General features: G+C 40.1%; 2 protein-coding genes across 4 annotated transcripts in view; both read right to left on the bottom strand.

The window, feature by feature from the left end:
• Positions 1–22: 22 nt before the first annotated feature.
• Positions 23–11,006, bottom strand: LOC121876886 (glucose-6-phosphate exchanger SLC37A4-like). Of its 2 annotated transcripts, none has more exons than XM_042382447.1 (10): positions 10,880–11,006; positions 8,766–9,003; positions 8,509–8,607; positions 4,110–4,243; positions 3,551–3,686; positions 3,240–3,356; positions 2,893–3,054; positions 2,437–2,630; positions 1,522–1,660; positions 23–1,175 (listed from the first exon to the last, which is right to left on the bottom strand). In XM_042382447.1, exons 1-10 carry the CDS (start codon positions 10,886–10,888, stop codon positions 1,018–1,020), a joined length of 1,386 nt encoding a protein of 461 aa, XP_042238381.1. In that variant the 5' UTR covers positions 10,889–11,006; the 3' UTR covers positions 23–1,017. The 2 variants fall into 2 exon arrangements, with proteins under 2 accessions (XP_042238381.1, XP_042238380.1); XM_042382446.1 differs by lacking the exon at positions 10,880–11,006 and adding an exon at positions 9,677–9,935.
• A 7,737-nt stretch (positions 11,007–18,743) lies between these two features.
• LOC121876884 (zinc finger protein 536-like) overlaps positions 18,744–26,128 on the bottom strand; it is a 41,401-nt gene continuing 34,016 nt past the window's right edge. Inside the window, exon 7 of one of the 2 annotated variants that reach the window (XM_042382443.1) lies at positions 18,744–21,007. In XM_042382443.1, coding sequence (XP_042238377.1) covers positions 20,798–21,007 — 210 coding nt within the window. In that variant the 3' untranslated portion in view covers positions 18,744–20,797. Of the gene's footprint in view, positions 21,008–21,624; positions 24,120–26,128 lie in introns of those variants that run through there. The other variant, XM_042382442.1, reaches the window with a different exon arrangement.

Here is a 26,128-nt window from a genome sequence, read left to right as displayed (position 1 = left end):
CCAAACAAAAGAAAACCACAAATCTTATTCGCAAATTTATTTAATTTTCTATTAACACATTAATTTACTAATTCCTATAATTTTATCTTCATACTTTTTATGAATCAAATATAGCATTATGTAACTGCTAACCTCACATTCACGTCACTCATAAACCTTGTAAACTGGCAGTATATTCAGAACCTTGTAAACAAACCTGCCAGGTCAATGAGGTATATCCGGCACATCACTGCTAGACGTTAATGCAGTGATGAGGTTCATTAACTAAGGTACTGTATATAGTCGCGCACAAGTAAGTTAGGTCATGCATCAGCTATCAAAAGGTAAGAGATACACTTTTCTGGTTTTATGGCATCAGATTAAAAATTTCGTGTCATCTGCATTAAATATGATACATACAGCAGTATTGAAATCATACACACACAAATGATAAAGACTGTACACATATCTACAGAGGTCTATACATATTACACAACTGTCTGTCTACTCATTTCATAACATTCTCTGGTAGGTCATTGGAAGATACTATACATAATTTACACTGGATTCAGCAATGCCCTTACAGGTGCTTCTAATCTCCCATCAAATTATCCCTTGCTATTCTGCAGCATAAACTGGACAAAGTTAATAACATAAGTACACTTAACATGTTATTCACATTTATATAGTTTCATCCATTTTTTCAAGTATTGAATGGCACACTATTGCGTTACAAACATACAAGTAACATGATAATAAAAGACGTCACACAAAATTTGTACACAGTAATGTGAGCTAAAACGCCCCAATTCTTAAAACACATTCCGTAAGATAATGTTTATCAGAAAACCTGTCAGTTTTATGGTTAGCTCTGAAAACCTTGAGATGTGATTCCCAAATATTCATTGTAGAACCATGACAGCGACACCAGGTTAACTTCAGAGAAAACTAATTGAGTGTGTTTCAGTGGTTAGTTAGACCAATCACAGCACAGCATTCAGATCACTTTCAGGGAAATATGACCAATCAGTCGGCGGCTTAAGCTATCTTAGGCTTGGGTTTTATGTGTAATCTGGTGGTAGAGAGGATCAGTGCCACGGAGGAGGCAACGAGGATCTCCAGCAGTAATAAAACGCCGCCCCACGACCACGTCCTGGCCACCCAACTCAGTGGCCACCCTGCTACCACCGCTCCAACTGCAACAAGCGAGTGACGAGTCTTATTAATCTCGGTTTGTGAACAGTCACACAACATCGTCATTACTTATATGAACACTTCAGTTTAACTACACGAACACTCAATGATTATGAATAAACTTATTTAGAAATACATCATTACTTCAGGACAAAATGGGACAGGTGTGCAACAGCCAATCAGCTGTAACTCTTGAGGAGGGGGCGGGGCATATTTTCCCAGCTGAGAAAAAACGCACTATAATATATAAACGGCTTATATTTATTGATATTTATTATATACAATTATTATTATTTCATACACTCAAATACATATTTACAGACATTACCTTTACACACACACACTCACCATTAGCAGCAAGGGCGACAACAGCGTGGGCGGTGCCAGAGAGGTGGGCGGGGAAGGACTCGGATGCCACGATGCCGTAGATGGAGATGGGACCAAACATACTGGCGCCCAGCAACATGCCTACACCAGACACCACCACCTGTGTAGGACGACCACCACTATAGTACAGAGCGTGTCCTCATGTGGGGTAGGGTGGCATCGAGACACTGAATTAAGCTGCAGACAAACGGGGGATTGAACCACTAACACCCCTCGTAACTTAAGATGTAAAAATGAAGAAGCTAACTAGTCGACTTAATAAAAAAGTGCCTATATTTATATGGTATACCTTAACTACCAGAGTTAACTAGTTATGAATCATTACCACATCTGATATTCTTTTGTTTCTGTGCCATATTATAGGGTCTTATTTCTGAATTATTATTATATTTATTGTTACTATTATTTTCTCACATCTACTGTTATTATTATAAATACTTATGATAACTACAAGCGTTTCCTCACTGAAGTTACGTGACATCATTTCCCTTTGTACTGCCTCGACCAATCAGATAACACCAGTCAATAACCATAAACCTTAATGTTACCTAACAAATGAGGTATTCCTTATACAACAACCTTACTGTAGCCTTATATAACATACCACGCACCTTGTCTAACCTATCTTATCTAATTTAATCTAACCCTTACTAGATTATCATAACTTAACCCATGGTCTAATATGACTTAACCTAATCTCACCTTCCATGCTAACTTAACCTAACCTCTCATCCTAACATGGCTCTTAGAGTTTAAAACTACTTGATTACGTAGGGTATTGTCCAGCAGGATAGTGTGTGTGTGTGTGTGTGATTCTGAGATGCAATGACTGTTTAAGAGATGAGTGAGGTGAGGTGAGGGCAACAAGTACTATACCTGTGAAGTACTAGGAGTGAGGAAAGTTCTCAAGGAGTGTACACCGACAGTACACGCCACCATGAAGCTCGCGGCCACCATCAGTCTGCCATTACCCCGGAGGTTCACCTTGTTCGATATTTTGTCTGTGAGAATACCAGCGAGGATGCCGCCGAAGAACCCACCGGTTTCCATGGCGCTGGTGAAGGAACTCGCTGCGGGCACATCAAGACACGTTAGGTATTACTTATGGCCCCTACAGAGCCTAGTGTAGGTGCGTGTAACACAGGGACGTCAGTGTACAACTGTATGAGCATTAAGTAAAATTGTGTTTCACAGTAACGAGAGGGAGTTTATGATATAAATGTTTCCGCATGTGATTTTAATCTGAGTGGACAGATGACTCTCCTTAGCCATATACTGTACAGTAGTTGATACTGGGCCTTCCTCACCCAGCACCTACGAGCAGTTCCTCACCTTGCATCTGTGTGCGGCCGAGCTCCTCGATGAGATAAATCTGACCCCAGTCTGAGAGGGCAGTCTTGGTGCAGAACACTACCAGGTAACACGCAGACACCAGCCACAGGAAGGGCGATGACGCCAGCTGACCCACCGTCATGCTCTCACCCACTACACTCTCTGGCAATATTTTTAATGTTTAGTCAAATAAGCACAAAAGTGGGCCAGTCTGGTGTTTGTTTCATTATCTTGTAACACATTTAATTTTATTTATATCAGAAAAGTCCCCGAAGAAGTCTTTTCTTACATTCATTTGCGTCTTTCTCTCTCTTAAAACACAAATGTATCTATTTAGTTTGACTTACTGTTGGTGGAGGCAGCGTGGTGTGCGGGGAGGGCGGTAGGGTCAGGGAGGTGGACGTGGGCAGGGTCGTCAACAAGGGTGACGAGTGTCAGTCCGGCCATCACCAGCGACAACAGACCTGTACACAACATATTACGCATCTTATCAATATTAAAATTAAAAACTGCAAGTAAACCCTGGAAGCAACTCACAACATTCTTCACATTTCGTAATATACCGTTACAATCCACATTAGTTCCTAATTAACTTTGAACATAATCAAATCATGTTTAGCCTGAGTAATATATTGCGGCAGAAGGGTTGAACACTGACCAGCGATGATAAGAGAGGCGCTCCAGCCGTGATTGATGATGACGTAGGCGGCCAGGAGGGGGGAAATGGTGCCGGAGACGTTACCACTGGCCGTCAACACACTCCACCACGTCCCAAAGTTGGCCGGGTTGAACCACTGTTGGACACACACAGTATACTTTAGCCTAATGTGAAGTGACTGTAATTTACTTTACTACTCCTAACCATTGAATATTTCTATATTTTCGCTCTGTTTTGGTCAAAATTTATTACACCAGTGGCCTAAATCCACTCAATAAAGGTGGAATAAATAATTATGAACAAATATTAAGCAAGAAGCACCTGTCAGAGCAATGCCAAGGTTCACTAAACCTTACAATGAACTTGTGATCAAGTCAACTAATCTCTGCCAGTGTACGATAACCTGAAATTAACTATGAATACCACTCTTAAGATTTATAATATATTTACATACAATGGTTATCATAACTTCTGGTATCAATATCATGCCTGTTACTTATTGACGCTCCTTGCAAGAAATGACTAGTAAGGAAGAAGTGGTGAGTAGTGGTTTGTTTACCTTCTTCAGGAGTTTGGCACAAGCAGGCCAGCCGGCGCCCTGGGCAAAGCCGTTCAAGAACCACAACAGCGCCCACAGCACCGAGTTTTCCGTGCGTGAGAACAATAGCGTGCTGGCACCACTCATTGCCAGCCCTGCAACAGACACCTTATTAACACCAACATCATTTGACACCACAAGACGTCAAGAACACTTTCACCTCTACAGGAGGTTTATCACGACGTGTCAAGTAGTTAGTCACTCCAGTGTTTACACTATAAACACTTAAGATTTATCACAACGTATCACTCTTAATATTATCACTAGTGACAACATCACTACTACACTGGTTCATTTCTATGCATCCAGAATTACTGCGACACAAGGAGCAACCACGTGAGTTTTTGGTGAACGTATCGAGCACCATACAGTACATGTAACAGTACACCATAATCCTAACTATAGCTCCTGCCAGCAAAATATTATCATAAAAATTTCATGAATAAGTCATTTGTGATTCACTGACATGGAAACTGAACAGTAATGATTGTCAAACTACCGCCTAACCCAGCATAATACAATCTTAAAGCTTAACCCATTGTGTACGGGGTCCTCTCAGGGCTGAATAAAATTGTTTGGCGTTAATCAAATACAATAATTTAAAGTGGGCGTCCCCGGAGTGGAGGGGTTAAAAAGAAACCTGAGCTGTGAGGATGAGAATTTGATTTACTTTAACGTGGATACTCTTCTTCTTTTAAGGCTATAATAGATACTATGCATATTAAACATAACCGCGGCAAGGGTGGCACTTGAAGCAACTCAATTAAAATACGGTACAGGACCAGGAAACTGATATTTAACACAAGTAACTCGGACAAGTATATGAGGGTAAATAGAGGGTTAGTGATGATGGTGACGAAATGAACTCACTAAATCTTTCCAGGTAATTTAGAGTCCAGTTTTAAGCCTCAACATTATTGGCCTCAATACTATGGTAAGGTTAGTTAGGTTAGCTATGGCACAGATTCTCTAAGATTGATACGTTATTTCTGCCCCAAAGAAGATACTGTACAACATCAATTTCTGAGATTCTCGGGGCGGTTTGAGTGTTCTGAGGTGTGTGAGGATGGGTGGGTAGGTCAGTGGGCGTCACGTGACCAGTGGTGGTAGTGTTTATTATGTAAGTGATAAGAATTAGATAACGGACCCCCGCGGACTGCTGATACCTGAGCCCTCGTACACACCCCCGGCGTCCCACAGTCGGTAGCTACAGTACACAATATCTGCAGATAACACGAGGCACCTGTCCTGGGGCGTCACTGGTCTAGGAGACTTCTTTTTTTGCAGAGAAAGAAGATTAGAGGTGGGGGAAGGAAGTTATAGTTCGGAAATTGAAGAAGTTTAGGAGGTAAGAGAGGGCGGGTTGACTGCCTAGCTAATAGTGTGTTAGGGTTGTGTCATGGGTTAGTTATTGTCTGTCGGTACAGGCACTAGACATCCTACCCTATCCCATACATGGGTGTTTTAAGGGCCTTGTTTCATATTCCGCTGACCCTACTGGCGGATGTTGGTCTAGGGAGGTTGTCTATTGCCTGGCCGTGTAGATCGGGGATGGTAATGGACCTTTTGAGATTTGATAACTTTTTGGGACAGACTATTAACTGTATCTAGGGTGCTCCCCCACACTATCTAGGCATGACATAATTATGATTTAAGCCAATTCAAGCTTTAATAATCTAAACTGTGCAGTTTTACTAAATTTGATCCAAACAGTTGTCTCTAAGCTGACCAGAAAAACTTTACCCGACCAAACCCAAATGTAGTTTAACCTAATCTAACTTTAACCTTAACCTTACTAATAGCAGTGTTCATGTGCATGGTGACTGTCTTCCCACCCTAGTTCACAGTCCACTGTACGTACAGGGTCACCAGGGGCTGTTTATCTGCGGCCTGAGTGTTTTATCTCTTGTTATTGTAACGTGAATGAAGATTATGAGAGAACATCATGACTGGGTAAATAAGAGTGTGGAAAGACATAAAACATAACATTACATAAGACAATACAACATAAACCATTGTACGGATTACCTTAAGATTAGCCCCGGTTTATTTTACATTACGATTAAACACGTTTCTCTAATGTAACCTAATTTAACGGTGTTTAATCATCAGGGTGAAATAAGATGGTTGGGGGTAATGGGGCTTAACAGTCACGTGATGCGATAATCTAAGAAACTGTCAGTTTTGAATAATATATGATCATGTGTTTTGGCACGAATATGGTAGATGAAGACCTGAGGTTAAAGAAAAAAACAACAACAACAACATCAATACTGAAGAATATGCCGCAAGGAGAAAGAAGTAAACATTGGGTAGTGTTGTGGATGGTATCAGTGACGTCATGTTACTACGCTACACTACCGGTCATCTCCACTATTCTCACACGTTTCTTCCCTGCCAACGCCCTAATCTACCCAAAATGTAGTTCCACGCGATCCAGCTTTATACCACCACGACAAGGGATGCTCTGTTCACCCTTAGGTCCCTCTATGGCAGGGGTAGGGAGAGGGAAGGTGGGGATCCAGGGGCAAAACTGGTTGCCTCTGATTGACTAATTGACCAATTTGAGATAAGATCACACGTTACGACAAATATGATGAACGTCCAAGAAAAAAAAACCAGAACTTGAGTTGCGAGGTGTGAGCGTGAGAGGAATCAGAGCTGCCCTCTCGGTGCGTGTGTCCTTGAGTGCGTGGATGTATATCAGCTTGAGTTGAGTGTACACCTCCTCATGCGTGAATGGAGGCAGACATGAGCAAAATTACACCTGATGACAGTGACGATCATGACTAACACCTTCCCTCCTGTCTGTGACGTCATCCATCACCCCAACTCACAGCAATTTGTAAACTGAGGCTAACACTCTACTAACGGTTTGACGAATGAATTTGACTCAAGATGTTTCGAAACTAAATACAGCTGTGTGATGAAGAATAATATGATATACTTTAGAGTAAAATGTAGCGATCTTTATGAAATAGAATTAGTATATAGTTTCGAGTATCTAAACAAACAATAATGGTTCGAATCTCATTGAGGTGTTGACCCATTTCAAAAGTTATCGGAAAGAAAAAGAAAAACTGAATATAAATGATTTTATATGGTGATGATGGTGATAGAAAATAATTATGAAATGAAGTAATTATTGGGGTCAGAATAGGTTGGGTTATACAAAGGGGGTGCAGAGGGGAGGGGGCAGGGTGCAGGAGGCAGGTAGTTATCTCAACCAGGAAGATGTCAACAGTGAGGAGCTCTTTGTTAAAGATAAGGTCTTACAACAAACAAGATAAGTTCCCAGGGAGTAAACAAAGTAATCTTGAGCGGCATCGTGTTGACAGCCGGTGACAGCTGTTGTGATCTACAGGTGATGGTAAACTAGAGTTCACGTCGCTGTTGCTGCTTCTCTACAAGGTTGTAAAAAATGCAGTGATGCGTTGTCTGCTGTATGACTCAAGACTTGATACCGACAGTAAATAACAATGATTAATTATCGAAACATGTAAAACTAAAATAACGATTTGGAAGTGAAAATTTGAGGATTATGAATGCATGACTTGAACTATACATCGATAAATGGCTGCCTTATTGAGAGATTTTATCCGTATTCCTCAGTGTATTTACTTTAGAGTATCACTGCCCATGGAGAGAAAGAGAGAGAGAGATAAACAATGAGTAGCTTTTTCGATTTTTATTACAGCGTTACGTGTGATAAGAGCAACAACAACAGTAGATAAGGAAATAAGTCAAGGGGGCGAAGAACATGGCAGACAAAACACCGAGTAGTAAAGTTCACAATACAGCCATGTGGCGATCCTCCCGACCCTGACCAACTTACCTTACTTTCAACACTCGTTCAGTTGACGTTACCAACCGCCACTACACCTTAACAACCACGCAGTAAACTTTTCTTTTTAACATTATTATTATATCCGCTTTTGCAAAATTCAGAGAAAAAACTCACATGTAGATTATTTTCTAAATACTGTACTAGATTTATAAAGTCAATCGTCAGCTCATTTACGTGGATTGAGGTGATAAAACGTGGGAGTAACACTTGATAAGAATTTTAACTTGTAAACTGATAGAATGATAAGGAAACGTTTTTGATATCAAGAAGCAGCGTAATATTGCCAAGTAACCATCATATTTATTAAGGCGTTTATTATAAGGCGTTTTCGATGCACGGATTAGCTAACGCGTTAGCTATTCTGTATGCGCAGACGCAGACGCATGACCCGTTCAGAGGGAAAAGCTAACACCTCGATCAGGCGTTAGCCTTAATACAGTACTTATTTGACATCAGGAGGCAGTGTAATAGTGACCAGTCATTCAGTAAACACCAAAACACTGCACCACTCACCCATTGAGAACAAGACACGGGCGCTCATCCTGTCAGACAACACCCCGCCCAGGAACTTGCTGATAGCGTAGGCTGTGTTCTGGCAGCTGCTGATGATACCTGCAACACAATAAAAGTAGCTCAGGTCAGGTCAGGTCAGGTCAGGTTAAGGAAATATTAAGCATATACAAGTAAGGTCTGACAAAGTTAGGTTCCTCGGGGCTACCTGGATACAGGGTACTAGGGGTTCCTCGGGGTACTAGGGTGATGGTACTTGCCTATGGTGTTAGTAGTGATGAGGCCGGAGGCGAGGAGTGTAGGGATGGCGTAGGAGACACTCTTACGGTTGAAGATGTAGCAAGCGTACCCCAGGAAGAGCGCCCCGAACACCGCCCGCTGGTACGACTGTAGGGTCTCCTGCTTGCCGGCCACCACACTCCCATTCATATGTGATTTGTCGTTCATTTCCACCTTGCCGTTCATATGCGGCTTCCCGTTCATCTCCATTTTGCTTCTCTGGTGGTGAATAATACGAACATGATTTTCAAGTCGAATTTGATGTTTCGTTTCGTGCTTAAAAAAATCACGATTTGGATTTCACTATTAAGACAGTCGATGTTCAGTAATAAAATCCAGGTATTGAGTACAGTACAATAAGAACCTATTGACTTGATGGCAGAGAGAGAGAGAGAGAGAGAATGTTAGGACTGTGACATGACAATACTTGTAAAATTATGTTTAAAGTTGGCATGAGACTTGACAGCTGTAATGTGAATTAATTTAGTTAAGGTGACTCATTAAAGGTTAAGGGTCATCATGGCATTAACACTGGGGTCCACAGGCATATTATTAACGCCTCCTGTACACACACACGGCCCCTAAAACAGTAATATGCTAAGCCAGGACCTGACGATCGCCTCCTCTGATTCAGCAAACACTGTATGGCAGAGCACCGGAAGTATGTTCTCTTATAGTTTAAGAAGGAAAGTTGGGTTGGTATGTTAGATGCTGTGGATTTGAGTTTAATTTTGTCCTTAGAAATTTTTGACGGAATTGGCAAACTAGTATTTTTGTGTTTTCTCTGGCCAGTACACGAGATATTGAACAAAACAATTAATAAAAGTTTCAACAATGATCTGTTAGTAACTGTTAGTTGAGAGCCAACTACTGTACTAAATGGATAACTTACAGATTCCATACCAGCTTTTACTTCCGTGTTATCTAACTGGCCTTCATTATCTGGATCACTTAAAAATGACTCTTCCCAGTCATAATATTCACTCGGTGCAACACAGTCACAAGGACCGCTTTTTTCTCTGCCTAATTCGCTCATTTCTCAACTTAAATATCACAGATAACTCAGGAGAATGACAGGGAGTAGCGGAGCTTGGAACTAACTGCAGTCAGCTGATTCTGCAACGCCGTCTAACTTGGCAGGCTGCCAGACCAACTGTTGCATAGTATCAACCTTCAACAACACAACGCCATCTATTGAGCCTAGGAGGAGTTTCATGTGCATTAGGCCTACTGGCTTTGTCATGTATCAGGAAGGTGGAAGTGTTAGTGCGTGTATGTGTCTCGCGTTATCTGTTTCTCCGCCTGACTCTTGCTTTGTCTACATTTTTACTAAATAAAAATGCACAACCTCCCTATTCACACTCCTCCCTCGCCACACAAAACCATATACACCCTAAATAAACACATACACCAATTCTATATTCCGTGGTCCACCCGTAGTCATATCAGAGGTTCAAAGTTGGCACAAAGCTCTTGAACTGTGTGTGTGTGTGTGTGTGTGTGTGTGTGTGTGTGTGTCATGTACTGTACAATAAATCAGATGTGTTGAAGAAGAGTTGTATCTCCAACACATGAATTGTAGTTTTAGATCCATAGGAATATTTTGAAAGTCTTCTTTTACATAGAACACACACGCACACATACAAGTTCCAAAGAGAGAGGGAAGGAGGGGCTGCCAATGCAAAATATAAAAATAAAAGGCTCTGTAGATACAACCATTAAGAGACTATGTAAACAAGTATAATGAGGCTATTAACACAAACATGAACACGATTCCTACCTTTTTACCAACACTACGTTACACACAAGAAAAATTACACGCACACACACACACACACACACACACACACACACACACACACACACACACACACACACACACACTATTCATGATTAAGTATGTTTATTTGAAAGTGCAACATATAATTAGACACTTGAATGTATTAAAAGACATTAGATAAATATATTACCTAATAAATGAGTGAATTAAGATAAATAATTTTTAATTATCAAAACAAAGCTAAACATTTTATCTACTGTTGAATCTATTGTAAGTGAAAATGGGGTTACTTACAAACAAATCGTGTTAACATACCTGCATCATGAAGTAACTGAAGATATAGTGAGGGTGTGAGCACCGGAGTAGCGGAGGTACAGGTACTGTATGTGTGTTGTGAGAGATCGCCCGGGCACCACTTTGTCGCTCAACCCCGGGCCAGCTGTATATATGGAGGGCGACACGTGACGGTGGCGTGGACGCTGTTTATACGTGAAGTGCGTTATCGCCAGAAGAGACTGCATCTATTGAAAGAGGGCCTTGACGTCTTCGATAAAATTTGTTGATGAGTGTAGGGTTCTGTCCCATCCGCCTTTTGAACCCATGTTCCCTAACCTGTCCAGATAGTCGACCACATTTTGTGAACAAGAAGCTTCACCGCCAGATCTAACCTATTACTGAATACTTGAAATCCAACGCAAGAGGTCCGTGGTCTAACACCTGTGTGCGCCGCGTACATTGACAACTTGAGCAAGAAATGTGTGCTGCCGTACTCTTAATAATAAACTGGTGCACATCCACTGTTCTAAAGACTCATACCTCTGAGTTTTAGTTTGCTGTGTCACCTGCATATGATCTGTACTACAATTTAAACTGGACCAACGCGGTAGTTGACCTGCGGGGCAGCACCCTGGTGTCCATATGCTTGTATGATATACCTCACGCCGTCTAAGCAAACTTACTTGCACTTTTTGAAGAAATGTGAAATTATTTGACGATTTTATTGAAAATACATGTATCTCTTTATCTATCAACATTGGCGTACAGGACCTCAATAACGTGTTACGTGAAACAAACACGAAGCTCCTGCTGTGACTCCTATGATTATAAACTTATGTTTACACTGCTATCAGGAGAGGTAACCCAGGTGTTAAGACATTCTCATCCTGAGACTCGTAATGTCTGCCGAAGACGCCAATTACAGTATATAATACTCTCGCCATATGAGAATTACGATAACTTTATTTTACTAGTTTTTTAGTTAAACATATTTGTATGCTTCGTAAATGTATGTATGTATGTATGTATGTATACTTACCATATATGTTTACCTGCACTGTCTCGGCACACAGGAAACTGTACACTCCCACGGCCTATACTTTCACCGTATACCTACATTATCTATATCAACGCTTCACTGCACGACTGCATAGTTTTTAAACATGCTTATCCTGCACCGTCCATCCCCACAACTGTCCAAACACCAAATCTATGAGGCAAACTTAATATTGGCCGTCAAACTAGCGACGACTTCACTGATGTTTTGTATAGGAAATACTATTTAATGTTAAATAGTGGAGATTATGAGACAGTCATGAATTACAACCATTCTATATGTCAGTCAGTCAGACGAATTTTTACATCACCAGGCTAAGAGAATAAATTAATGCAAGAAACTGAAACTTTTGCTCGCTCCTAAACGTCAGGCCCCACATGATCTTTAAGGTTTGTGGTCTATGTTAAAATAAATCTCGTCGTAAGAACGTATCTAATGGCTCACTTAAGTTATATCTCAGTTCTAAGTCAAGCTGGGGCTTAGAATAATACAGCTTTCATCTTAACTAAATAAGTTTATTAAGTAACCATCACTGAAAATTATTAAAGCGTTCGCTGGGCGGGAATGGTGAACTAAAGTTCAACAGTGTTGACTCAACATTCAGTTGTTATCATCACTGAACAGATTAATAACTGTTGAGCAGTTTTGTAAACATCTGTGTGAAATGGTGAATATTATATTTTGTGAATCATATTTATGAAGATTAGCAGTCCCAGCTTATTTCACCTAAAGATTAACCACCCTTAACCTAACTCCCCATTCAGCGTTAGAAGGGCGTTTAATCATAAGGTGAAATACGCTGGGGACTGATCTTTATGTGATCCGTTTATTTAATACACGGGCTGACACACCCTAGTCTTAACATTAACAAGATCTGCCCCTGGATCGATAGCGACATGTTTGAGATCAGACTAAAATACGGAACGATGACATATCTGGCAGGACCACAACAACGCCTGATACCCAGCAGCTATGAATCACACTACGTTTCTGATAACTGGGATCATGTAAGACACGAGAGTGTGTGTGTGTGTGTGTGTGTGCGCTGCCTCCACTGACTCGAAGAACAACCCTCAGACTCAGCTCAAAGATGATACCTTCCGCCAGAAGAAAGCAATGGCTCAGTGCAAACTTCGGGAGCAATGACGGAAAAATAAAGTGCGTGAAACGCAAAAAAAAAAAAAATGCTGATCAACTGAAGATGAGCGAATCTTTCAATTCCACTAAAGCAGTGTATGGCCCAACTACTCACGACGTGCCCCCCTTCCTCTCGTCCGACGGTAACTGCCTAACGACGAAGAAGGCACCGGTCAGCGCTGGAAAGAGCACCTTCATTCACTGCTCATCCGAAACACCGATGTGGATGTCCTGACCCAAGGTCTATAGACCTTGTCTTGATTACCGAGCAGGTCCCTCAGCACCCACCTCGACTATCCTCCATCCCGTGATGAAATAGTTACTGCTGTCAAGCAGATGAAAAATAACAAAGCCACGGGGCCTGATGGAGTCCCAGCCGAGGTTTATAATCCAGGACCTCTGTTTTACTAGCCAGCGCCTGCCGCCGGCCCGCCGCCCCTCCCGCACGAGATGTAGCCCTCCATCCACACGTGTAACTTCTGTGGACGGCCCTGCCGGTCCCGTATCGGCCTCTCGAGTCACCTCAGAGTTCACCAAAGAAGGTGGCATCATTAAAACTCATACCATTGTATTAAAGCTGGATGATCGTCATGCTCGATTCCGAGTGACAGCACAGTAAAAGTATTAGTATTAGTTTTAGTAGTATTATTAGTAGTAATAGTAGTGTATATATTCCAGGTTGATGGACACGTCGGACACAGGAAATAAATATGCTTCAGTGCTTCATAAATACCGTCTGTTAAATGTTCGCAGCCGAGTCGAAATAGACCTTATTCTCTCCCCGCCCAACTCCTTTGCTCGTCCAACTATCCGTCCATCCCTCTGTTCATTCATCCAACCATCCAAGTCGAGATCGTGATATCTGGAGAATACATTGATCTAGTGTTGACCTTTGCTTCACTACTGCTTTATTTAGGTTTCTTGCATAGGTGGAATAATCGATCTCCTTACTATCATAATCTAGTTGATTTTTAAGTACAGTATTGATAATCAAAACAAGAGAGGTATCAGTGAAAAGATATATAATAGTACTGACCTTAATAATAATACCGCAGTGACATTTTTCCAGAATTACATCAATGAATGGGACAGGTAAACCTTTATATCTATTTCATACATTATTATTGTTTTTATTAACCTGTCTTAGCGTGATCAAACATTAACCAAAGCTGACTCAAGTTAGCCAAATATAACTACGGTATCCTAAACTAACGAAATCTAGATTAACCTAACCTAACTCAATGACCCCCGCCGTCCTAAGAAGAAGACTAAGGTTAACACAGTCATAACAAGAGTGTAATAATGCCCCCAAAATGCACTAAGGTCAAATCTGCCAAGTTTGACGGCTCTTCTCCTAAAGTTTTACCTGATTGGGTCACATTATGACTGATTATACTGTATGACAGAAGGCAGTGACGTAAGTAAACACTTTAGAGAACTCACTGTTATTGACAATTCATTGATAAGGAAATTATCTAGTCGAGTAGATGTGAGACTGGTGACACAGTAAAATTATTATATGTTATTGACAACGGTGATATGTGTGTGTGTGTGTGTGTGTGCGTACTGATACCTGTTTGAATAAGACTTTCTCAGCATACACTTCATATCAGGAGTTTCGTAAGTGTTACCTGAGTAATTGTATTTGTTTTATTACTACCTGACCTACCACAACATATGAATGAATTTGTACTTTTAAATCAATATTACTGTATTGGTTCAGTATTATTGTTGTAGTTTATTAGTATTGGTTTAAGTATAGGTTTTATTTTATTACTGTTACTCTTGTTTATCATTATCCCTGTTAGGTATTTATATAAGTATTACAGGAATACTTAGCAGAACCAGGTGTACATTCCCATTTCCAAGTTGACATCTTTAAAATGTGTGCAGTACATTACATTAACAGTATGCCTTTATTCTTGTGTTGTGGTATTTGTAGTTTTTAACATTAGCAATAAAAACAAACTGTAGCTCAGGGTGCAAGTATGGTAACACATTTCTACTGAAGAATCTACACCTGGATTCGAAATTAATGATACAGAAACGAATCTAACTTGTTAACTTCAGCTACAACACAAAAATTGGAGTCTCAAAGGTTCATAAGTGGCATACATACACATTCACACACACACTTAACATACTCCAAACACACATTATTGCACCTACAGCTCCCACATCCATACCTAATTATATAAGTGCTCACAAACACTTATACACTCTGACAGTTGTGGCTCCCACGGTCCTGACCTGACAAAACAACACACGATGGCCGTAAACATGTTACTTAAGGTACGATAGTTTGACCTCCGCTGTCAAGGCTACGGTAACAATCACCAGGCGCACATGACTCAATATAATTTATACAACAATACTATGTTGCCAAGCTCTGTATTGTGTGTAATCAACCTTTGTAATTGTGTTATCAACCTGAGTTGTGTTGTCAACCCCTGCGTTATTAACTTTTTGTTGTCATCCAGATCTATCATTGCTTTCATAGAAATTCTCAACAGCACGTGTATTAGTAGGACCACTGCACATAATGATTAGATGGATTCCTACACATTTTGGGAACACTGCACACTTATTTTATACTTACCCAGACCTCACATACCGCACTTGAGTGTCTGACCTCAGAAAAATAACCGCATTAATCCCGACCCAACCAAACACAGCTTTCCCTTGACACAGGCTGTGCAGCTGCAGCGGACCAGAAGTTCCCCGGACCAGAAGTAGCCGAAACGAGCCTAGTTATCATGAGTGACGAGTACTTTCCCGCTATTGATGTTACAATGTTATTACTGCGCTTCAACAACTAAGGTCTTTAATCGCGTAATAATGTCAATAATAACACTAGTACATCAACAATTAAAGATGTTAAATGCCATACACTACATGTGGTAGCACATGCTAAATACCACACACTACATGTGGTAGCACATGTTAAATACCACACACTACATGTGGTAGCACATGTTAAATACCACACACTAGATGTGGTAGCACATGTTAAATACCACACACTAGATGTGGTAGCACATGTTAAATACCACACACTAGATGTGGTAGCACATGTTAAATACCACACACTAGATGTGGTAGCACATGTTAAATACCACACACTAGATGTGGTAGCACAGAATTATGTTGGCGACCAATTCAATTTTACAGAATCCTTAGGCACACTTGGGCTTCAGGACCAACACGGTATAACGATGGATAAAAGATTTTTGACAGTACAGTACATTAATTTAAGACAGTGGCGTAGCTAGAGTGTGTGCCGCCCGGGGCGGCCCTTGAGTTTGCCCCCCCCCCGTGCCCCCACAAAAAATACATATTGCACAGTGACTCACTCTATATATATATATATATATATATATATATATATATATATATATATATATATATATATATATATATATATATATATATATATATATATTAAATAGTTTGTGTACCATTATAATATTACTGTACTTTCACATACTCAAATATAGTATGCTTTAAATACACACCAAACATACTTAAACTTTATAAGTTAATCCTCGTCGTGTCTGACCTAACACCTGACCCACACCACATGAGCTCACTGGCGTACTTGTTTGAAGTTGTTTCCTTAATCCTCAACAGGTTACAGGTTGTGTGTGTGGCGGGGGGCCTCATAGCAAGGGTGTAGCTCATGACGTGGCCGTGATGATGTGGGTCAGGTGTTAGGTCAGACACGACAAGGATTAACTTGCCGCCGATACAAAGGGATGGATTAACGTCTCCAGTAGCTGCAGATATGGGTGATGAGCAGACCCAAAAGTGCCGCCCCCCCAAAAGTGCCGCCCGGGGCGGACCCCCCCCCCTAGCTACGCTAATGTAAGAGATGTAAAATAGAAAATGAGTGAGCACCGTACGTAATAATGATGAGACTATTGTGGCGTATGTTGTCTAAGTTCTTTTTGTTGTGGCCACATACACACGTACAATAAGGGAAATCTCGCACTCAGGATGGAGGTAAGAAAGAAAACTCGGAATAGCTTAACTCTACATGTATTGTATGTACAAGGCAGTGCTAGGGAGATGCTGTGGTGAGGAGCTTGTTGAGAGGTCCTGTCCGTTTGAGAGCGTTGAGTAGACTGACCTTGTAGTGGATTTCTCCCCTACAAACGCTGTTTGTCGCTGAGTAGCCGACCCCACCAATTCCCCAGTGTATGCCTCGTGGTCTGGGTCAACCAGCGCCGCCATACATCACGGAGCGGGGGTCAACTACTAAGCCACGCCTATCCCCCGCTATTTAAGACCTGACCTTGTGGTGACCTGCCCTCTTTCTACCTACACCAACCAGCCAGCAACACCTCCTCCTCCTCCGCCTGCCTGGCGGTCCTCTCTCCCGCTGGCAAGCATGGCGACCCACAAGCTGTCCTCTGAGCATCCTCACCAACCAGCTCTCTCTACATCACGCTTGCAACCATGCTGCCTTCCCAGCACCAAGCTGCATTGTACATTCAATACAACATGTATATAGAGAGCACATTGTGAGTTTCCTTTCTCCATTCCATCCTGAGTGTGAACCAAACATCTTGAACCCCACAACCTTCTTGACTTGACTTGACGTCTGTAGATAAGGCTATTGCTTGTAATGCTGAGTGGGAGGGCCGGGATTAAGATTGGAAGTACTTTGGATTAGGATCAAGGTAAAAGAGGGAGGAAAATTGAAGGAAGTAAGAGATTAACAGTATCCGGGCTCAACCAGATATGCTGAGGTTATACTAATTATATTTGAACTTACATCTTGCGTGATTAGGTTCTTGTGGAGCTGGCTGAGCAACGTATCTTTTGTTTTAATAAGAGTGGAAGGAAGGGGCAAGAAGACAAGTGTTGGAGAGGCCAAGGATAGTGTCCTTTGGTCACTCTCATCCTTTTAATGAAACATTTTTTCTGTTTTAGAGAATTAAAGCTTTTTGTTTATAGTAAGGGAGGTTTAATTTCTAAGAAGGGGTGTAGGATCCACCTTCACGGCGAGGCTGGGGGTATTTATACGATTCTGCCGGATCAAGTTCAGAGGTGTGAGGTGAGAGGCGCCGCTGATTGGCTGGGCGAAGACGGGAGAGGAGTTGTAGGGAGAGCAGGTCACTACACTATACCATTATGTCTGTAGATCTAGTACAGGTGTAACTCTTGTTAGGTGATTCTGAATATGAGGAACTGTTACCAAGACATCCTTAGTTACTGAAATGCTGGCACAATGTTGAAGGCACAGAAACCCCATTCATACATATAGACAAATAAATAAGGACAAAAGATCAACATACTGTACTTTGTGAAGTACTAGGAGTATAATGTCTGTTATCACAATGAACCTTCTGGGTACTGTACTGTATTTTTGTTGTAAACTTAGTCATGGGATGGTTGACTCCTCAACATCATCCTGGGTAGGGCAATCCTAACCTAACCAACCCTTAACTAAACTGAATCAAGATACCAACCTGATCATTTTGTTTTAAAGTCCCTAGTGAACTTCTGAATGAGTAATTACCAGTCAAAACATATAAATTTGATTTATATTTATATTATTTTAGCATCAAATCCTCCGACACATTAGTAAAACTGAGCTCCTCTTCCCTACAACAATCACCGGTACAGTCATCCACAAACAGTGGCGTATTATATGTTCATGGATGGGGAGGGGGAGTCTCAAGATAAGGCTATGTAAACCTTCACTTTTCTAGCAAGCATATTTTATTTGCATAACAGTAAAATAAGCAAATATACAGTAGGTTTAATTTGCAGTTGCATTTTTTGGAACTTACAAAACAAATTATACAGTGTACCGGAAATTGTATTCATAGTGCAAAAGTTCCTCAGCAAAAAATATACATACATGTTAAAAGAAAGCACATTTTTCTCTTCTAGGATTGTTGCAAAATTAAGTACTTGGCAATGGAGTTGAGAGAGAGAGAGAGAGAGAGAATGCCTGCAACTGCCTAGCTTATACTATAGGCAGAAGAGGGGTGATTTAAATGAAGTTTATGAACATCTTAGAGGGCATTACTCGAGTGTTCATACCTGTAGCTGGCGGATGCCTGCCCCACTAGGGGTTACAGTTCAAGGTTGAAGAAGCCACAAGTTGGGAAAATTATCAGGGCAAACTTTTTTGGAGTGAGAATTGGAAATTGTTGGAACAATCTGCCAGAGTGTGTTGTGATGGCACTCAGTGTGAACTCATTCAAGACCAGACTTGGCTAACACTGGTGCTGGTACAGTTACATTCTGGAACCAGTATTTGCCCAATACTCCCCAACAGTGTATAACAGAAACAAGACCGACCGCCCAAGCAGCTAACAAGCCAATCAGTGGTGAAGAGGATAAAAATAAAAATGTTCTAAATTTGTACTCTTAAGCCTTTTTCTATATCAGTGGAGTGAGGCCAGAACCAAGCACAACACACACTCACCCTTAACTGGTCAATCTCCATGCTGTATCAAGTGTATCCTGCTCTAAGTTCCCCCTCCACTACAAGGCCCACACATTGGGTTATGGTTTACTCCTGACACTTCATACAAACATGTATCATCTACCAGCAACACATCCATCCCTGCCACTCAAACACTGCAGGAAACATTTTATGCTTGGAATCCATATACTGTACCAGAGTAACATGATCTTACTAATTTGAAAAATGAACCAAAATATATCAATTTAATTGCAGTTAAGATTAACTAAACTATCTGTTGGAACTGGTGGCAATTTTGTATCGTAATTATTAGCATTATTCAAGCAACAACTTAAACTGTTAACCAACAGTCTTCTGCATGACAAACACTTGGAAGAAACTTATGAAGAAAAGTGCAAGTGTATGTTAGTGAGAGTTGATTTTTTAATTACTGTATACAGTGAACCCTCGGCCAACGCGATTTTGACTATACACGTTTAAATATATGTGACCAAATAATTTGCCCAACACAGAAAATTTGAATATAAGTGGGTTAACAAGCCACCTCTGCCTTCCTCCCTCCTCCTCCTCTCTGCCTCAGCCACACTCCAATTGGAGATGCCCACCAGTCTAGCTTACATGCCAATACTGTTAACATTGTACTAAAGCGGTTTTGGAACTTTTTGTGTTTTTGCGTTGCTTTGTGTGTTTGCCCTTGCAGTATAGCCCCAATCACAAGAAAAGTAGAAAAATTATAACATTAGCCGAGAAAATAATGATGTTAGATCGGCTATGTGATGGAGTGAGTGTAGCAACGGTCACCCGAACCATCAACATCATCTGCTGATCGTGAGACTGAAGGCTATGATCCTGATGATCCATCAGCTTAAGAAATATAAATCATTCCAATTTCATCATCATCAAAGTCTTCTTCATCAATCACAATCATCAGAATGCTTCACAACATCTACGATATCATTGTCATCATAGTTACGCTACAATCCTCTAACCATGGATCGGTGAGTACAGTAATATGATTTTATTATGCTTATCATTAATACTTTTTACTTTTTATGGTATGTTAGTTCTATTATTATCATCTGTGCATTCTGTAAATGTTTAAAAGGTATGCATTTCATGTAAGTCCATATGCAGCCACGATCCCACCACCCCATTATTCCCATAAGAAGTTATGTTTGCCTAACACAATTTTGCCCAACACGCAGTTTTCGAGGAACCTAACCCCAGCGTTGGGCGAGGTTTCACTGTAGTTATAATTAAGTGCATTCTTTCTTATTATTGATGGTTGACCATCTCTCTCTCTCTCTCTCTCTCTCTCTTCTTAGTTAGGACTAATGTGCTTGGCTAGAACATGATGTTGGAGGGAATCTTTTCTACTACTACGATGAGGACAGTGAGGACAAGCAAAGGGCTTCTCGCCTGTGTGTATCCGGAGGTGCCGTGTCAGCTTGTAGGGAGACTCAAACTTGCGGGCGCACACTGGGCAGAAGTGTAACCTCGCCTGACCTTCCACACCCAGTCCTTCTACAATCTGGAAATAAACAACGAATAAACTGATGTATAATGAGTCACTTAAAGATGTAGGTAACTATGTCTGTATTGATTCACTAATGATGTAAACTACTTATAACTTAAATCAGATGCAAATGCTATTAACTCGGTCAAACATGTAAATACCAGTAAACCAGTCAGACAGGTTGACACTGGTAAACCAGTCAGACAGGTAGACACTATTAAACCAGTCAGACAGGTAGACACTATTAAACCAGTCAGACAGGTAGACACTATTAAACCAGTCAGACAGGTAGACACTAGTAAACCAGTCAGACAGGTAGACACTAGTAAACCATTCAGACAGGTAGACATTAGTAAACCAGTCAGACAGGTAGACACTAGTAAACCAGTCAAACAGGTAGACACTGTAGTGACTTGTAGATAAAAACATATTTAGTTAGTCAAGATATATTAACTACAGCTAGTGATTCAGCTGGTAAGTAGAAGCTGTAGTGATCACTCAGAGACATACAGTACAGTACAGTAAATAACTTATAGGGTCTTTTCATATCATTTAAACACTATGGTAACACTGTTAGATGGAACCACTTAATACATGCAAAAACAATGAAATACAGTAAAATTCATATGCAGTTCATTTTTATTGTTTTATTAACATATAAGATTTAGCAGGATGTCATATTTTTCCATTACATCAACATAAAATATTTAGTTAGTTAAACATGGCCATTTTTAAAGGCACTTTTTCAGTTATGAATGTTAGCTAGTAAATTTGTTGCTGCTACAATATTAGTAACAGTTTAATGTTTCAACTAACCTAATGAGACAACCTACATTGTGGACACCAAGTGCAAAAGTAATCAATTTGCAGAAAATGCAAGTACACTGTACAGCCATTTTTATTTTACTTCACCAATCATGAAGTTGTCAAGGCACCAAGATTAACCACAGTAATCACATTATTTAAAGAGAAAGTATGTACTTTCCTTATATGAAATACGTTTTAACAATTTGTATAGGAAAATCTTTTTGGCATGTCTGTGCATAAAGTACAGTAATACATATCACAACTGTCATACCAAAAAATTGCAACTCATAAAATATCCCGTCAGGAGACGCATGTAAAACAAATACTCCCAGGAAGTGAGTTGTGTCTCCCTCTTGTACAACATACTTTTCATGCCTCAGAATTTTAAACACTACTGTATTTTATTTCACGTATATTACTGTGCAACAAACAGAAAGTGATGTGTACAGGTATCTCACAGTTGACCAGTGCACTCAATTAAGCTGCATATGGTGGCACAGATGATAAAAGATGCTATAAAAAACATCAGTTTACACTGGTAGTGACAGATGACCCCAGTTTGATGATAACATGAACTCATTAAGTGTTGTCAAAACACCACATTCATCAAGTCACCGAAATATTTTACACGAAACACATCAAAATAAGTTGGTGGTACCAAACATGCACAATTCAAGGGGGACAAGTTAGGTCATGGACTTGCCACACTTATGACCTGTGGTGTTCACTACCGTCTCTTTGACCCACAAGGATGATGACGTATCATAAATCATTTATCACACCTAAGCTGTTTATATGATTAACACAGTACCCTTCCAGAAAAAAATACCATTTGCTGCATCTTATACAACATACTAATGACAAAGTTAAATTTTAAAACCAAAATTATAATGAACAATGTTACTTCAAGATAAACGTGTAAACCATGTTCTTAATCAGCTTCTTAAAGATGAATCAAACATCACTGCTTAAGATAACACAGATCCTGTAAAGATGTTATAACAAGTAACAATTACAATGATACAAATATGAAGTCAAGGGAATATGTCACATTGCAACAGCAGATAGGTAAAGGGACTTGCAAAGTCAGGGTTCTATTTTGCATCAACTTAATGACTGTCAGTTGTAAACATAATTTTCATTAATTACAGTATACAATAAAATATTACTCTCCATCAGTGGGTCAAATCTTTCACTAGTACAGTACTGTTTCATTACCTTTACCTTCTTAGTTGTCCATAAGAGTAGTCACAGTTGGCATGTGATGATGAGTTGAACAAGTAACAATTTCTAGCTCTTATGAGACTCACACATACAGTACTTATGACTTGTTATTGCACAGTACACGTAGTCTCCTGTTATGTTTACTGTACAGTGAGAGAGAATGAAGTATCTTCCCAGCTTTGGCCAACACAGTGAATACTGTCACTAGTGACCCCTTTTCAACATTCCACAGGCCTGCCAACTGTTTATGGGTTTCACACGAGTGTGTTGAATGGCTCAACCGTTCTGTGATGTATTCTTCAAAACCCCAGGATGATACCTCATTCTCTCACTGTACATGTTGTCTCTTGTTATGTTTATTGTACATGTACAGTAGTCTCCTGTTTCAAACATGTTTCTCTCCCTTATGCATTACAGTACTGTACTGTCCTTAGTTATTGGAGTATAAACTAAGGCAGTGTTCTACTTGTTATTTTCTACCACCTGTACATATTAACTAATCTTCTCTTTTGCGGACACATTTTAAAACCATTTTTTTTTCAATTTTTTTGCTTATATATTCTTGGTTAGTTTCTTCTACTAACTGTTTCACAACTTGTTATTTCTAAGTCTGGATTTCAATAGCTTAGCTTATTTTATAATGTTTTATAATTTATTGATGTAAATCTGCAAACTGTATACAATAGAAAGAATCTTTCAATATTGACTCCAGTATAAACTAAATGTAGGAATTTTGTATACAGTAGTTAACAAAACTTGTAAAGCTTTATCTGTGTGCACATCTGGTTACCACTACTACTCTGCCATGCCTGAAGAAGGCCTCTTCATGCTGGCTAAGAAGAATTTTATTCTCCGGTGCAGTTTACTGAGAGATTCATGTACACTGCTGGTTCGAGGTTCCCTCTACTGGGTGTTTTCTCCGGAGATGAGCCACAAGGTGCTCATTCCTGGTGGCAGTGTAGGGACAACGTGGACAACGGTATGGTCTTTCCCCTGTGTGGATGCGTATATGACGTCTCAGGTCGGATTGGTCTCTGAAGGAGGACTTCCCGCAGAAGGGACAAGGATGTCCCAGACCCACCAACCCTGCTGACTCCTAAAAAGAGCGAAACACTTTCAATTAGGTTTTTTAACTGATAAAAACAAGAAGCTTATATAAAAAAACTCATATGTAATAAGATTAATGAGACCATTGAGTACTGAAGAAGTACTGTACTGTACTACAATATTAATCACAAGATATTTTTCAACTAGATGGAAAGAACTAAATTAAGTAAGTATTTCACACCTTATAAGAACACGGAAGATGCAGCGAGGTAGCATCAAAACTTTTTTCTTTAACAACATTCAGAATGAGAGGACCTCCACTCCCATGGTAATGAGACTACCGACTGTAGGAGAGAAGCTGGATAGGCTTGGTGGGTACAACAGCACTAGTAATAAGGGTGCCGGTAACCTCAGAGCTTAATGAACCCTTATCCATAGTCCAGGGGCATGAGACTGGTAATCCTACCCTCTTGTACAGTATTCAGTTACCACAGAGAAGAGATGACAAGACTGAGTTCTATGAATGTATATGGGCACAATTGAGATGATGGCAAATGACAGAATGAAGCTCTGGGGGGTGATGACAAACTGCCATCAGATGATCTCAGATTATATGAAATGACAGGTATAAGCTAGGTACAGATTGTGTGGCTGAGTAATACAGTTAACAGTTTATTCCTTGCTGAACATCGTGATCATACAAACGTTACCACAGCACAAACTCTCTATTATACTGTAATGAGATAATGTACAGGAAACTCTGAAGAGCATGATTCTGATACATGTATGGACGGTTCTGGGGAGCCATTGGGCCTTATTAACCTCAACCTAACCTAATTTGACTTAACCTAACTCGATCTAACCTAACCTAAACTAATCTAATCAAAACATACTCTAATGGTTAAACTGGGACCTATTAGGAATGGGACCCATTAGACAAGTCACCTCCTTCATAGCTCTTTCTGTCATACCTCAGCTTTCATCTTACTGTCCATACTAAATACAGTACAGTACAGTATTATTACCCAAATATTGAACTGTAATAAACTGTTCATCCTTATTTCATCCAATGGTACATAATGTCTTGATCTTCCTTTTACTCTAATTCAAAACACTTGTCAGCTATGGTACAGTCACCTGCACTTAAACCTGGTACTATGGCTAGCACGTTTTATGAGATGTGGCACTTCTGTGGAATGCTTATCGTATTTAGCATCCTTAGTCTGGCTACTACCGGTATTGTGAGCTTCTTTAGGGCCATTCTGGGAGTTTAAATACACTGTAAACAAACATAGAGTTGGTACATCTAATAAAATGCACCAGCCACTCTACCAGGTATAAGTGCAGGCGACTGTACATTACTTAAGTGCAATAAATTTTAATCCGCCAAGTTCATTTATCGATATTCTTGATTTGTTTTCTGAATGGTGGTTATAGAGTATATAATGGTTGTCCAAGTCCTTTCTTCTCACTCTTTTCACATTTTACACCACTCCACCATTTCAAATATCCTGTACAGTACTGTATAGAACATGTGCTTCATCCATTACTACCACCTCCTCCCCACTTTTGATCAGCCTTAAACAGACTCATTTAGTTTCATACCTTGAACTCAAGGCATTTTATATAAATATTAGAAACAAAATCAAATATGTCAGACAGAACAATCCCCATAAGTACAGTAATAAAATAAGAATAATTTATGTCTCAACATACCTGACATTTTTATTGTTCTGGTCACTAAAATAGTTAAATGCAATCCTCACTACAACCTTCCTGAGAGAACACTCCAATAAATTTTTATCAGAATCAAATGCTGTACAGGTATAAGACATAGAACTTATTGAGCTTACATGAGGTCTGTCTATAGATAGTTAGCTTTGGTTAAGTTAATATTTGGATGTTTAATTATAAGGCATAATAAGCTGGAGAGGCTAATCTTCAAGAGATCTAATTTCCATAACTGTGGCTCCAATGGCCAGTTCAATAAATTATATTCTGGACTGACTGAAACCTTTCCTCTCATATGAATATCTTGACCTCTGCTCCTCTTTAATC

The sequence above is a fragment of the Homarus americanus genome, unplaced genomic scaffold, assembly GCF_018991925.1.
Source record: "Homarus americanus isolate GMGI-L3 unplaced genomic scaffold, GMGI_Hamer_2.0 scaffold50281, whole genome shotgun sequence".
NCBI classification, from domain to species: Eukaryota; Metazoa; Arthropoda; class Malacostraca; order Decapoda; family Nephropidae; genus Homarus; species Homarus americanus.
This window is presented reverse-complemented; position numbering and strand designations above follow the sequence as displayed.